The sequence below is a fragment of the Saimiri boliviensis genome, chromosome 11 (genome assembly GCF_048565385.1).
Source record: "Saimiri boliviensis isolate mSaiBol1 chromosome 11, mSaiBol1.pri, whole genome shotgun sequence".
Classification (NCBI taxonomy): domain Eukaryota; kingdom Metazoa; phylum Chordata; class Mammalia; order Primates; family Cebidae; genus Saimiri; species Saimiri boliviensis.
The window spans coordinates 82,471,626-82,487,520 of record NC_133459.1 but is presented as its reverse complement, the minus strand read 5'-3'; the positions used below and the strand labels follow the sequence as shown (position 1 = coordinate 82,487,520).

At 43.0% G+C, this 15,895-nt stretch overlaps 1 protein-coding gene across 2 annotated transcripts in view; it reads left to right on the top strand.

Moving 5' to 3' along the window:
• The first annotated feature begins 1,961 nt into the window (after positions 1 to 1,961).
• The window catches only part of MCOLN2 (mucolipin TRP cation channel 2), a 73,618-nt gene continuing 59,684 nt past the window's right edge, over positions 1,962 to 15,895 (top strand). Inside the window, exon 1 of one of the 2 annotated variants that reach the window (XM_003921359.3) lies at positions 1,962 to 2,276. In XM_003921359.3, coding sequence (XP_003921408.3) covers positions 2,176 to 2,276 — 101 coding nt within the window. In that variant the 5' untranslated portion in view covers positions 1,962 to 2,175. The remainder of the gene's footprint in view (positions 2,277 to 15,895) is intronic. The other variant, XM_010346921.3, reaches the window with a different exon arrangement.

Below are 15,895 nucleotides of genomic sequence, written 5' to 3'. Positions count from 1 at the left end.
AGGAATCTAGGTTGCAGGATGTGTGCTCCTTTATAATTCCTCTAATGCCTACTGATTAGAGGTGGAGCAGCTTCATCCCAAAAACATCCTCCCAAAAACATCCCCCCCAAATCCCCTGTCTGTGGAAAAATGGTCTTCCATGGAACAAGTCCTTGGTGCCAAAAGGTTGGGGTCTCCAGTCTCAGTTGTGCAGGCTGGAATTCAGTGGCTATCCACAAGCTGGAAGATTGCGTACCTCTGATGAAAAGGGCTCAAAAACAAGGCATTTTTGCCTAATAATCTTTGAAAGTGACTTAAAAGAGGGTCAGTCATGTATGCTTTTATATACATCGTCTGTCCAACTACTTCTTCCCGGACACGCATATAAAGATAATTATCTGGCAGAATATTCTTTGCCTGAGCTAAACCCAGAGATCTTTTAAACGCTTGCTGACTCACAGAACCTGGCACTCCGGGCTTTGCTGCTGCTACCTGGTGAAGAGGAGGGGTACGAGCTCTAGGAGGCCGTCGGTTACGTCCGAACTATCAAGCCGACAGGACTAGCAGCCGAACACCCCTTTTGGTCATGCACCCCTTTTGGTCATGCACCGCCGACTCTCATCTTTAAGATTCATGACCGATTGTCTGTTCGGTTTCTCACAGGCGTCTTCCTTTAGTGCACCAAGACAGAAGAGCAGCAGCGGCCGCAGCAGGGCGCTGGGGTTGCGAGCCCAGCGGTGGGGCCGGGGGCCCTCCCTCCGCGCCCGCAGGCAGATGCGGACGCTAGCTCCCGGCTCCCTCCGGTGCTTCCCGATGCGAGCTCAGGGAGACTCGCTTCTCCTATTCCTCGAGCGCTCGCCGCACTTTCTAACATCTCAGAAATATGACTCTTGTCACAGACTTTCGTGATCGTGCACTTTAAAGAAAAGCCAGAACGAATAAACTTGTCCGAATGAACTTGTCAGTTCAACGTGACGTCCTGGAGGGAAAGGGCCATGTCTTTCTCATCCCAGCGACCACAGCACCCAGCAGTCGGCTTGGCGCTCAGTGTTCCCCTAAGAATCAAAACAAGAATGACTAAAGAAACAGAAAAATGAAGGCATGTAGAACCAAGAAATGAATGCATGAAAGAGTGAAGAAAAGAAAGGGCCAGGCGCAGTGGCTTACACCTGTAATCCTAGCACTTTGGAAGGCCGAGGCAGGAGGATCGCTTGAGTCCAGGAGTTCAAGGTTGCATTGATCCATGACCGCAGCTCTGCCCTCTAGCCTGGGCGACAGAGTGAGACCTGTCTAAAAAAAACCAAAACGAACAAACAAAAAGCCCCACAAAAACAAACCAAAAAAGACAGGATTCCCCTAGAGGGCCGAGAGTGCCGGGTGCCGCCGCCCGGGGCTGGTGCGGACGGTGCGTGGGCCACTTGGTCTTAGCGCCCACCGTCGGGATCCCTCTGTAAGGCGCTTCTCCGGCAGGCACCCCAACCCAAAGCGGGCCGCACAGCCTCGCTGGGCCCTTGGTAGGAGAGCGCGGGGGCTGCGGGCTAGTGCCCAGACAGGTGTAGCCGTCCCACGCTTGGCGTCATCCTGCCGCTCCCGGGCCGCGCCATGCCTCGAGGCATGGAGGCGCTGGACCTGCCTTGGGCCTGTCCTGAGGCCTCACCACAGCTCAGTGCCCCAAGGCGCCCCCTGGTACGCCCCACGCCTCGCTGGGGGCCCCACCGCGGCCCCCTTTCCGGACTGCTCGCTTCCTCTGCTCTTACATCGCGCGCGCGCGCCTTTGTTCCATTCCCTACGGCGCCCACCCCGCCTCCGCGTCACCGCCCCCAGTTTCCCGGGGCGCGGGGAGGCTGGTCGGCTGACTGGTCGAATAAGGGCCCCAAGTGGGAAAGCTCCAGTTCTGGGTGGGAGGCGGCGGGGCGGGGCGGGGCGGTGCCTTGGGGGCGGGGCGGGAGCGCCTGGCCACGCGCCGCTTCCTGCCCGGAGCGCACAGAGCAGCCTTTCAGCCGCGGGAGCGGGGCACGCCGCAGCCAGCCACCGCCGCCAGCCCTCGGGCCGGGGTCTGCGCGCACTGCACGGCCGGTAGGAAGGGTAAGAGAAGGGGGACCCGCTTAGAAGGGCTCCAACTTAAGCGGACGCATTCAGGCAAGGGCGGAATGAGTCTGCTGTGAACGATTTTTCCTGCTCCGAATCCCGAGACCCATGGAAAGTTTCGAAGGAGGAGGCGTGGCCCGGCAGCCTTATCGTTTTCTCCAGGCGAGGATTCCCGAGAGAGGATCAGCTGTTTTCAGGTTAACCGCCAGGTGAGGAGTCTGGGCTGCATCTTTCAGGATGCCAGACTCTGGAGAAATCCTCCTGAAGTCGATGGCTTTACTGTCCTAGACTAGAGCTTGCTTGCTGCCTTGGGAATGCTTATATTAACTGCTTCCAGTTAGTTGAATAAGGCTGGGCTGTGCCTTCCGGAACAAACAGGCCTTTCTCTCAGGTGGGAGGGTTGTAGTGTGGCTAACCCCAGTTCCTCGGCCTTTATGAAAAGGCGCACAGTTCAGCCGTTTGGCGCTGCCAGCGGGCTCCTCCTCTGTGGTCAAAGCTCCGGTCACCCCAGCACAGTTAAGCGAGGCTGTGAGTACAAACAGGCCTTGGCTCCCTCGTTCCCGGCTCTTCAAACAGATATATATATATATATATATATATATATATATATATATATATATATCTGAAATATATATGTATGTGTGAGAGTGTGTGTGTCTCTGGTTGTACAGTACTTGTGGGAAACAAAACTGTGTGTCGTAAATTGAAAATAGAAGAAAAGGTTAGTATGTGAGAGGTGGGAGAGGTTTCTTATGGGTGTCAGGATACAGATTCTGATATTTTATGTGGAAGGAACCAACTACATAGTTCTCCCCAGAAATGGGATGTGGGTTTCACACTCAGCAGCTGCTCACTACCTCTGTAATGTGATAACCAAAATCAGTCAAGTTTTGGGAAATTTGATGGCTTTCTCCTATTGAGTCAGAAGTTTCTGGAGACTTTAGCCCGTCTTCCTCTTCATACCTTAAGAGGAGTCAAACGTCCTCTGCCGTGAACTTTCCAAAGGCACACCCTTCTCCTTTAGCAGGCCCTTCCTAGGTCAGTTTCTGTGGCCAGTACTCAAAAAACGGCACATTTTCCATACAGAAGCCATCATAATACCAATTTTATTTAAGCTCCTGTAATAAAAACTGGGTGATTCCTGGTGAAGTGTTTGAGGTAGCCACATTTTTTTTTGTGAGGGAGGAACATATCAAAAGTGTTGTTTTAAAAAATAGAATAATAGATATAAATATTTTAATGAAGCAAGTGAGAAGAACTGAGAGACATAGTTTGAGGAGAGGGGCACAGAATACAGAACTGAAAGTCAAGAATGATCATATTCAAAGCTAATCTCTTTGGCTAGGTCTCTGTCAGTGAAGCGAAACCTAGAATAAGACAATTTTTAAACTGGTGGAAAAAGAGATGGCTTTGTGACTATAGCTTTCAAAGTAAAAATAGTGGCCAAAGAAAACTCTTCTGTCCATAAAAAATTAAAAGTGGACTTCCCTGAAGCTGGGCTGTTTTCTTTAGCTAAGGCCTAGAATCTAATAAGTTCCTTTCTTTTTTGGAGATGGAGTCTCACTCTCTTGCCCAGGCTGGAGTGCCATGGTGCAATCTCGGCTCACTGCAACCTCTGCCTCCTGGGTTCAAGCGTTTCTCCTCCCACCTCAGTCTCCCAGGTAGCTGGGATTACAGGCCTGCCCCACCTCACCCAGCTAGTTTTTTGTATTTTAGAAAAGACAGGGTTTTACTGTGTTGCCCAGGCTGGTCTCGATCTCTTGACCTTGTGATCCACCTGCCTTGGGCTCCCAAAGTGCTGGGATTACAGCCATGAGCCATCTTGCCCAGCCAAGTCTAAGTTCCACGTGTCAGTTCTGAAGAATCAAATCAGTCTTTAGTGAGCTCTTATGTCACATGTTAAGGGGTTCATAGAAAAAAGTGCAGGCATGTCTTGTTTTATTGTGCTTTGCTTTATCACACTTTGCTTTTTATTTATTTATTTATTTATTTATTTATTTATTTTTACAAATTGAAGGTTTGTGGCAACCTTGTATCCAGCAAGTCTATTGGTGCCATTTTTCCAACAGCATGTACTCACTTTATATCTTTGTCACATTTTAGCAATTCTCTCAATAGTTCAAACTTTTTCATCGTTATTATTATATCTGTTATGGTGATCTGTGACCAGTGATGTTTGATGTTACTGCTGTAATTAATTGTTTTGGGGTGCCATGAACTGTGCCCATATAAGACAGGGAACTCAATAAATGTTGTATGTGTTCTGACTACTCCACCGACCAGCCATTCCCCTGTCTCTTTTCCTCTCCTCAACCCTCTTTATTCCCTGAGACACAACAGTATTGAAATTAGCCCAGTTGATAACTCTTCAGTGGTCTCTAAGTGTTTGAGTGCAAGGGACAATCAAAGGTCTCTCACTTTAAAGCTAGAAATGATTAAGCTTAGTCAGGAAGGTATGTTGAAAGCCGAGGCAGACCAAAAGCTAGGCATTTTGTGCTATTTAGCCAAATTGTGAATGCATATGAGAAGTACTTTTTTTTTTTTTTTTTTTTTTTGAGATGGAGTCTTGCTGTGTCACCTAGGCTGCAGTGTAATGGTGCAATCTCGGCTCACTGCAACCTCCATCTCCCATCTCAAGTGATTCTCTTGCCTCAGCCTCCCGAGTACCTGAGACTGTAGACACATGCCACCATGCCCAGCTAATTTTTTGTATTTTTTAGTAGAGACAGGGTTTCACCATGTTGGCCAGGATGGTCTTGATCTCTTGACCTTGTGATCCTCCCTCCTCAGCCTCCCAAAGTTCTGGGATTACAGACATGAGCCACCGTACCTGGCTGAGAAGTTCTTGAAGGAAATTATAAGTGCTACTCCAGTGAATACACAAGTGATAAAGAAGCAAAACAGCCTTATTGCTGTTATGGAGAAAGTTTTAGAGGTCTGGATAGAAGATCAAACCAGCCCCAACAGTTGCTAAGTCTAAAGCATAATCTAGAGCAAGGCCCAAACTCCCTTCAATTCTTTGAAGGCTGAGAGAGATGGTGAAGCTACAGAAGAAAAGTTTCAAGCTAGTTGAGATTGGTTCATGAGCTTGAAGAAAGGAAGCCATCTCTATCACATATAAGTACAAGGTAAAGCAGAAAGTGCTGATATAGAAGCTGCAGCAAGTTATTTGGAAGATCTAGCTAAGATCAGTGATGAAGGAGGCTACTTTAAATAACACATTTTCAGTGTAGACAAAACAGTCTTCTGTGGGAAGGAGATTTCCATCTAGGACTTTCCTAGGTAGAGAGGACAAATCAGCATCTGATTTCAAAGCTTCAACGAGAAGGATGAGTCTCTAGTTAAGAACTGGTGCAGCGGGTAACTTTTAAGTAGAAGCCAGTGCTCATTTACCATTCCGTAAATCCTAGAGCACTTAAGAATTATGTTAATCTACTCTGCCTCTACTTTGTAAATGGAACAGCAGAGCCTAGACGACAGTACATTTATCTACAGCATGGTTTACCTTTTAAGCTCATGATTGAGGCCTACTGCTCACAAGATTCCTTTCAAAATATTAATGCTCATTGATAATACGTCTGGTCACCAAAAAGCTCTGATGGAGATGTACAAGGAGATGAATGTTGTTTTCATGTATGTCAACACATTCTGCAACCCATGGATCAAGGAGTAATTTCAACTTTCATGACTTATTATTTAACAACAACATTTTGTAAGATTATGAGTTGCCATAGAAAATTATTCCTCTCATGAATCTGGGCAAAGTAAACCCTCTGGAAAGGATTCATCATTCTGGATGCCATTAAGAACATTCATGATTCATGGGAGGAGGTCAAAATATTAACATTAACAGGAGTTTGGAGGAAGTTTATTTTAACCCTCATGGATGGCTTTGAAGGGGTCAAGACGTCAGTAGAGGAAGTATTAGTCAGTGCAAAAGTAATTGTGGGTTTTGCTGTTACTTTTTTTTTTTTTGAGACGGAGTTTCGCTCTTGTTACCCAGGCTGGAGTGCAATGGCGCGATCTCGGCTCACCGCAACCTCCGCCTCCTGGGTTCAGGCAATTCTCCTGCCTCAGCCTCCTGAGTAGCTGGGATTACAGGCACGTGCCACCACGCCCAGCTAATTTTTTGCACTTTTAGTAGAGACGGGGTTTCACCATGTTGACCAGGATGGTCTCGATCTCTCGACCTCGTGATCCACCCGCCTCGGCCTCCCAAAGTGCTGGGATTACAGGCTTGAGCCACCGCGCCCGGCTGTTACTTTTAATGGCAAAAATCACAATTACTTTTGCACCAATCTACTAACCACAGATGTGGTGGAAATACCCAGAGCACTAGAAGAGAAGCGTAAAGATGTGACCAAATTGCTGCAATGTCATGATCAAGCTAGAATGGATGAGGAGCTGTTTGTTATGGGTGAGCAAAGAAAGTGGTTTCTTGAGATGGCATCTACTCCTAGTGAAGATGCTATGAATACCGTTGAAATGGTAACAAATAATTTAGCATATTCCATAAACATAGTTGATAAAACAGCAGCAAGTTTTGAGAGGACTGTCTCCAGTTTTGAAAGAAGTTCTACTGTGGGTAAAATGCAATCAAACATCATTGCTTGCAACAGAGAAATATTTTGTGAAAAGAACAGTTAATTGATATATCAAATTTCATTGTTGTCTTCCTTTAAGAAATTGTCCCAGCCACCCCAACCTTCAGCAACCACCACCCTGATTAGTCAGCAGCCATCAACAAGGAGGCAAGACCCTCCACCACCAAAAAGATTACAGCTTACTGAAGGTTCAGATAATTGTTAGCATGTTTTAGTAATGAAGTACTTTTAAATTAAGGTGTTTTTTTTTAAAAAAAAGATATAATGCTTTTGCAGAGTTAATAGACTATGGTATAGTGTAAACATAACTTTTATATGCACTAGGAAACCAAAAAATTTGTGTGACTTGCTTTATTGGGGTAATCTGGAACCAACTTGCAGTATTTCTGAGGTCTGCCTGTAATTTTATTTCCAGATTACATTTTATCAAACTGCAGTGTTCTGTTCAATATTAAATGTTTAAAACTGTGTTTTCAGTTTGTTTATTTGTTTGCTTTGGCAATCGTCTGATTTTTTTTTTTCTCCCCACTCTTCTCAGCCTGTGTATAGCTGAGATTTTTACTCTGTTTTGAGCTTGGGCCTTAGCCCCTTTTTTTTCTGGTATGAGAGACTGTGGCCAGGGAATGTTGTCCATACTCCTTTTCCCTCAGCTGGGTGGGTTGTTCCCTTTTTCTCTTTTGAAGGTTGGGTTTTGTTTTCTCCCCTTGAACACATCTCTGTAGTTTCAGCCTAAAACATCTGTCAGGTAATAATTGGCAAGTCATGAGGCAGAATAATTCTCGAAAATTGTCTTTGGTGTAATTCTAGAAGACCCACAATTTAAATGGTGGCCTTAAAAAAATCATACTACTTTATACCAACTACAGGAATTTAGTGGAGAGAGAATATAGGGATTCACCAACATGACAGTGAGGCAGCCTTGTCCAAAATTAAGGTCACCTCAATGCTTTGAGGGAAAAATGATGAATTGTTTCCTTATAACTTCTTTTCCTTAGGGAGGGTCATCACCTTGACTTTATTAAAAGTTGGGCTCTTACTGAAAATGTTGAAGAAAGAAAAATGTTAGGAAATATCATAATTCCAGTCATTTCCTCAGCTTTAATGTGGAATCCTTTATTGCTGAGAAATGGAGTTTCCCTTTCTTTACCTCTGCCTCAGAGAACTGTTTCTTCAAGTTTCCAAAGGAGTGTGGCTTGTTTAGAACAAGAACTTTAAAAATATGCAGCTCTAGTTCTGCTTTCCTGGTGTTCTGAGGCAGCCAAGTGGTGCTCAGAGGTGATTTTTAGGAACTTGGTGGCGTGGTTGTTAGTAGGGAAACTCCTGAAAGGTTGGCATGTTCATCTTTCAGGAGCGGCTCTAATGGAAAATGAAAAGCCCCTATGGCCTTCCTTCCGGGGGCTTCTTAGGATTAGAATGACCATGTCATTTATGTTCTGAGAGCTGTGCTGAGAAGGGAACCAAAGTTTTTTTCTTTGCCTTTTTTCCCCTTCAACTTCATTGAATTGAGGCCTAGCTACCCTAATCAGCTACCTCAAAACCTCAGTTGGCTAGACATTTTTCTTTCTTCCTCTCTTGTGAGACTAACAGATCACGAGGAAATTTGTTCATAGTAGGAACTGGAGATTGAACAAATGATTTTTGAGTTGTTAGGATTGGTCCAGAGTCTTTCATCTATTGGACTGCCCCCTCACGTCATCCTGGGGCCAACGTAGTCATTACTATAGAAACATTGACTTTTCGTCACTGTATCTATCGCTGCTTCCACCCTCTACCCCAAACCAATCACACACAAAGTAAGGCAGGGAAATACCTGACTACCTGATACATGTCAGACTCTTTCTTTTTGAAATAGCCCATTTTAACTCATAATGATAATTCAAGGATTCACATATTAATTACCAAAAATGAAGAAAATATGAAAAACTTGATGAAGAAAATTAAGATTACCCTATAATACTACCTCACAGAGGTTATAAAAATATCAAGTTTTTTTGGCTGGTTCATGTTCTTGTAGCCTTTAAAATGTCTACACACACATATAAACATTTTTGTTGTTGTTTTCCAGTCTGGGTCTTGTTCTGTCACTCAGGCTGGAGTGCAGTGGCACAGTGATAGCTTATTGCAGCCTCAAACTTCCAGACTCAAGCAATCCTTTTGCCTCAACCCCCTAAGGAACTGGGAATGCATGTCCCTGCCACCACTCCTTTCTAGCTTATTTATTATTATTATTTGTAGAGATGGGGATCTCCCTATGTTACACAGGCTAGTCTCAAACTCCTGGGCTCAAGGGATGCTTCTGCCTTAGCTTCCCAAAGTTCTGGGATTACAGGTCTGAGGCACCATGCCCAGCCTATGCTGATATTTCAGGTCTGAGGCACCATGCCCAGCCTATGCTGATATTTCAGGTCTGAGGCAGCATGCCCAGCCTATGCTGATTTTTGAAAAATAGCAGCATAGGCGGGGCATGGTGCCTCAGACCTGTAATCTCAATCTATTCTGTAACTGAAAAAATTACAATATGTCATAGACATCTTCAAGTCAGTACAAAGTTACAAATAGGGCTGCAATTAACATTTTTATAACTATCTTTCTAATTCATTATTTTAAAAATTGTATCATAAATACATAGAACTTTGATTCTTAAGTCACAGATACTTTTATAGATACAGTTCAAGTGCCAAAGTTTACATTTCTTTTAGTAGTTTTTTTTTTTTTTTGAGACGGAGTTTCGCTCTTGTTACCCAGGCTGGAGTGCAATGGCGCGATCTCGGCTCACTGCAACCTCTGCCTCCTGGGTTCAGGCAATTCTCCTGCCTCAGCCTCCTGAGTATCTGGGATTACAGGCACGCACCACCATGCCCAGCTAATTTTTTGTAGTTTTAGTAGAGACGGGGTTTCACCATGTTGACCAGGATGGTCTTGATCTCTTGACCTTGTGATCCACCCGCCTCGGCCTCCCAAAGTGCTGGGATTACAGGCTTGAGCCACTGTGCCTGGCCCTCTTTTAGTAGTTTTTAAATCATTCCTCATAAATAAAAATTAAGATAGGTTTTTACCAATCTGATTGTTAGTAAATTTTTATTGTTAAATGTTCACTGGCTGATTCAGATCCATTGCCTGTAATATTGGATTGTCTCTTTCTTACTAATAGTCTGGAGCTCTCTACAGGTAATAATAGATAGTTAACTTTTGCCTGTGTAAACATATTGCATATTTTTTCCAAGTCCGTTTGTCTTTTAACTTTTTGACGTCTTAAATTTTTGTGTTAAGAGCTGTCAGTCATTTTTATATCTTCTAAATTTTTTTGTACTTAATAAGGTATGTTACTGGGCATGGTGGCTCATGCCTGTAATCCCAGCGTTTTGGGAGGCTGAGGTGGGTGGATCACGAGGTCAGGAGTTAAAGACCAGCCAGGCCAACATAGTGAAACCTCATCTCTACTAAAAATATAAAAATTAGCTAGGTGTGGTGGTGGGCGCCTGTAATACCAGCTACTTAGGAGCTGAGCCAGGAGAGTTGCTTGAAACTGGAAGGCAGAGGTTACAATGAGCTGAGATCATGCCACTGCACTGCAGCCTGGGCAACAGAGTAAGACTCTGTCTCGAAAAAAGAAAAAAAGCCATGTTAAATTATTTTTTAAATCCTATATCTTATACTACTATCAATTTTATTTTAAAAATATGTCTACATTTTATTTTTGCATTCAGTTTGAGAAAGTACTCTAATTTTCTCTTTCTCAAATGGATATAAAATTATAATAACAACTCATTGAATAATTTATTCTTTGGAAAGACTTTAGGAATAATGAGTAAAACAAAGTAGAGTTTCTATAATCAGCAACCAGGCAACTAAAATTACCTACAGCTTGCTAATGTATCTTGACTAAACAAGACTTACTTTTGAATATATTTTTAATTCACTTTTTAATATTGATATTTTAGACTTTCTATTATTTTTGTTATTAATATTGTTATTATAATTTGATCACAAAAGGTATTAACCGAAGAAAAGTTTATGTAGTCAAGGTTGATGTCTCATTATTGATTCATTTCTTTTTTCCAACAAATTTTCACTGAACACCTATTATGTGTTAGATACTATGTGGTATGCTGGGCTATTTGATAATAAGCCCTTCATAAAATCCCTTGTAGGAAAGACCAATAAAGATTGTGATTGTAATTATGAAGGAAATAAAGTCATGAGCGAGGCAGTGGGGAAAGCCACATTAATAGAGTGGTCAGAGAGCCCTCTCTACAGAGGTATCATGTGTGCTGAGATGAGTGTGACAGGAAGGAACCAGACACACAGAGAGCTAGGGGAACCACATCTGAGCTGGTTTCATATTTTTGCAGTTGTGAATTGTGCTGCTATATACGTGTGTGCAAGTATCTTTTCTCATGTAATGACTTTTTTTTTTTTTTTTTTGAGACAGAGTCTCATGCTGTCACCCAGGCTGGAGTGCAGTGGTGCAATCTCCACTCACTGCAATCTCTGCCTCCTGAGCTCAAGTGATTCTCCTGCCTCAGCTTCCCAAGATCACAGGCATCTGCCACCAAGCCTGGCTAATTTTTTGTATTTTTAGTAGAGATGGGGTTTCACTATGTTGGCCAGGCTGGCCTTGAACTCCTGACCTCATGATCTGCTGCCTTGGCTTCCCAAAGTGCTGGGATTACATGAGCCACCAAGCCTGGCCCATATAATAACTTCTTTTTCTTTGGGTAGATACCCAGTAGTGGGATTACTGGATCGAGTAGTTCTACTTTTAGTTCTTTAAGGAATCTCCGTACTGTTTTCTATCGTGGTTATACTAGTTTATATTCCCATCAGCAGTGTGATAGTGTTCCCTTTTCACTGTATCCCCACCAACATCTATTTTTTGAATTTTTGATTATGCCTATTCTTGCAGGAGTGAGGTGGTATCACATTGTGGTTTTGATTTGCATTTCCCTCATCATTAGTGATATTGAGCATTTTTTTCATGTTTGTTGGCCATCTGTATATCTTTTTTTGAAAATTGTCTATTCATGTCCTTAGCCCACCTTTTTGTGGGACTATTACTATCTTTGCTGATTTGTTTGAGTACCTTGTTGATTCTGGGTATCAGTTCTTTGTCAGATACTTAGATTGTGAAGATTTTCTCCCACTCATTGGGTTGTCTGGTTGTCTATTTACTCTTTGCTGTGCAGAAGCTTTTTTTTTTTTTTTTTTTAAGACAGAGTTTTGCTCTTGTTGCCCTGGCTGGAGTGCAATGCAATGGCGCGATCTCAGTTCATCGCAACTTCTGCCTTCCAGGTTCAAGTGATTCTCCTGCCTCAGCCTTTCAAGTAGCTGAGATTACAGACAGGTGCCACCACACCCAGCTAATTCTGTATTTTTAGTAGAGACGAGGTTTCTCCATGTTGGTCAGACTGGTTTTAAACTCCCAACCTCAGGTGATCCACTCACTTTAGCCTCCCAAAGTGCTGGGATTTCAGGTGTGAGCCACCACACCCAGCCCAGTTTCATTCTTCTACATGTGGCTTGCCAATTATTCCAGCACCATTTGTTGAATAAGATATCCTTTCCCCACTTTATGGTTTTGTTTGCTTTCTCGAAGATTAGTTTGCTGTAAGTATTTGGCTTTATTTCTGGGTTCTCTATTCTGTTCCACTGGTTTATATGCCTATTTTTATATCAGTACCATGCTGCTTTGGTGACTGTGGCCTTACAGTATAGTTTGAAGTCAGGTAATGTGATGCCTCCAGATTTGTCTTTTTGCTTAGTCTTGCTTTGACTATTCAGGCTCTTTTTTGGTTCCATATTAATTTTAGGATTTTCTTTCTAGTTCTGTGAAGAATGATGGTGGCATTTTGATGGGAATTGAATTGAATTTGTAGATTGCTTTTGGCAGTATGGTCATTTTTACAATATTGATTCTACCCATCCATGATCATGAGATGTGTTTCCATTTGTTTGTGTCATTTATAATTTATCTTAGCAGTGTTTTGTAGTTTTCCTTGTAGAGGTCTTTCACCTCCTTGGTTAAGTATATTAGTAAATATTTTATTTTATATATATATTGCAGCTATTGTGAAAGGGGTTAAGTTCTTGATTTGATTCTCAGCTTGATCTGCGGCTGAAGCATTTGGATGAATGTGTACAGATCACTACTTTGAGCAGATGGGCGGAGGAACAGGTGGAGGGCAGCTTTGAGAGACCAATTAGACCTGTGGATGGAGCTTCAAAGAAGGGATTGCAAAAGAGAGATTTGCTGGATATGCAAATATGGAAACCCACATCATGTGGAGAGTATTTAAAGTCATAGCATTGGACAAGCTGTTCTAGAACAAAGGATGGAGACTAGAGGAACCCATACTGTGCCCCAAGGCACTCTGACATCAAGGGGAGGGAGGTGTCCTGACACTGACAGAAGAGGCTGTCCCAAGGAGGCAGTGGTCAGCTGTATCAAATGCTGCTGAGCCACTAAGCCTGAAAAGTATTTGTTAGAATCTATAGCAAGAGATGGTTTACCCTGAGTGTTTTCGTGGAGTGATAGAAATGGGAACCCAGTGTTTTGTTCTAGAGAATCTATACCACAAAGTCAGCTTGAGGTGTAAATGCTGGATTCATTCCATCAGATGGCATTACTTCCTTTTTCTTCTCATTTTGTTAATGTGACCATGTAGAAGTTTCCCGAATGTATGGACTAGGATGGCTGTTTGCCAAAATGTCACACATTTTAAATTTTAATTTTATTTCAATTTTTCTTTTTGAGACAGGGTCTTTCTGTGTTGTACAGACTGGAATGCAATGGTGTAATGATGGCTCACTGCAGCCTCGACCTCCCCAGGCTTAAGTAATCCTCCCACCTCAACCTCCCAAGTAGCTGGGACTACATGCCCAGCTAACTTTTTGTATTTTTAGTAGAGATGGGGTTTTGCCATATTTCCCAGGCTGGTCTCAAACTCCTGAACTCAAATGATCTGCTGCCTCAGCCTCCCAAAGTTCTGGGATTATAGGTATGAACCACCACACTTGGCCATATTGAGTTATTTTATCCTTTGGTATTAATATGTTGCTTGCCTTCAACAAAACAGGAAGAAGAGAGGAATGAATACTGGACAGGCAACTAGTAGTGTCTGTCACAGAAGTCTCTCAATTTACTTTTCAGGCTTCCTTTTCCAGGAAGGGATTGAAGGATATTCTCCACAAAATGGGAGAGTAAAGAAAGAGGCAGAGATGGGATCGAAGAGGTGGGGATTCCAGTTTAGGAAGGCAGTGAAGGACTTCCCAAAGTTATGGCCTTGAAAAGTGATTAGAAAGCAACCAGGCAGAATTGAGCAAAAGGATGAGGGCTGTAGGAATTGATGTCTCCATGGAAGAAGGAAATTGACAGGGTACCTGTCTTGGGTGTATTTAAGAGTGCTGTCAGATTCAGCCAGAGTTTGTTGATAAAGTTATAGTTGACATAGAAAACTAAACAAATGGGAAAAAGGGTAATTAACTCCAGGAAAATAGTTCGAATGAGGAAGAATATAACATTACAGTATGTGAATAGCTCAACTATGAAGAATTTTTGCATATTCACTTCATAAAATCTGAATGTTAATTTATCCAAAATTTGTATTAAAACTTTGTTAGGAAGGTGAGTGGGGAGGTGAAAATAAATCTATTATTTTCCAATGGAGGATGCAAATTGATAATATCTCAAATGAAAAAATAGTGGCATAGGTATTATTTTAAAATTTTAAAGTAAATGACTTTTAAAAGACAGATAAAAGTAGTTGCACCTAAGGAACAGAAATCAGAGATGGAATTTATTAAAAATTCATTTAAAATTATGTACAGGCCAGGCACAGTGTCTCATACCTATAATCCCAGCACTTTGGGAACCCAAAGTGGAAGGCTCATCTGCATCCAGGAGTTTTTTTTTTTTTTTTGAGACGGAGTTTCGCTCTTGTTACCCAGGCTGGAGTGCAATGGCACGATCTGGGCTCACCGCAATCTCTGCCTCCCGGGTTCAGACAATTCTCCTGCCTCAGCCTCCTGAGTAGCTGGGATTACAGGCACGTGCCACCATGCCCAGCTGATTTTTTGTGTTTTTAGTAGAGACGGGGTTTCACCATGTTGACCAGGATGGTCTTGATCTCTCGACCTCGTGATCCACCCGCCTCGGCCTCCCAAAGTGCTGGGATTACAGGCTTGAGCCACCGTGCCCCGCCTGCATCCAGGAGTTTAAGACCAGCCTGGGAAACATGGCAAGACCCCATCTCTACAAAAAAATTTAAAAATTAGCTGAGCATGGCAGCACATACTTATGGTCTCAGCTACTCTGGAGGCTGAGGCAGAAGGATTGCTTGAGCCCAGGATGTTAAGGCTCCAATGAGCCATGATTGCATCACTGCACTCTAGTCTGGGCGACAGAGTGAGATCCTATCTCAAAAAAAAGAAAAGAAAAATACAGTTATTTACGTTATTAAATTTGTTTGGGGGAAATAAAGATGGTGGGGAATTAGGTGAGACCAGATCGTGCGGAGCTACACGGATTTGGGTTGCTGGTGTGGGGACCTGTGCGGCTGGTTTTACCACTCACTGTAATGAGGATACAGAATGAAGGATGGATTTGGGAAGTGGTTTGCCCTGCCTACCCTGCCTCATCCTCTGAGGCTGGTAAGATATATTTGTGAATAAAAAAAGAAAATTCTGGCCGGGCTCAGTGGCTCACAGTGACTGTAATCCCAACATTTTGGGAAGCCAAGGTGGGCAGATCACCTGAAGTGAGAAGTTCGAGACCAGCCTGGCCAACATGGCAAACCCCTGTCACTAGTAAAAATAAAAAAATTGGCTGGACGTGGTGGCAGGCACCTGTAGTCCTAGCTACTCTGGTGGCTGAGGCAGGATAATTGCTTGAATCTGCAAGTTGGAGGTTGCAGTGAGTCAAGATCATATCACTGCACTCCAGCCTAGGTGACAGCATGAGACTTCATCTCAAAAAAAAAAAAAAACAACAAAGTTAGTGTGCTGCTACACCAATATATGATACCTAAACAGATCTGGTAGGAAACATGATGCCTATTAAAATTATTTTCTATTTGTTTGTTGGGGCTAGGGGAACAAATGTCAATTTCTTAAAGATAACAAGTTTATAATATCAACTGGGACAACAAAGAACAACCTCAGCTAAGGTGTGGTCAGAGCTCTGAAAAAATAAGGAAGTAGTTCTAAATGTTTTTTATAATTTTTTC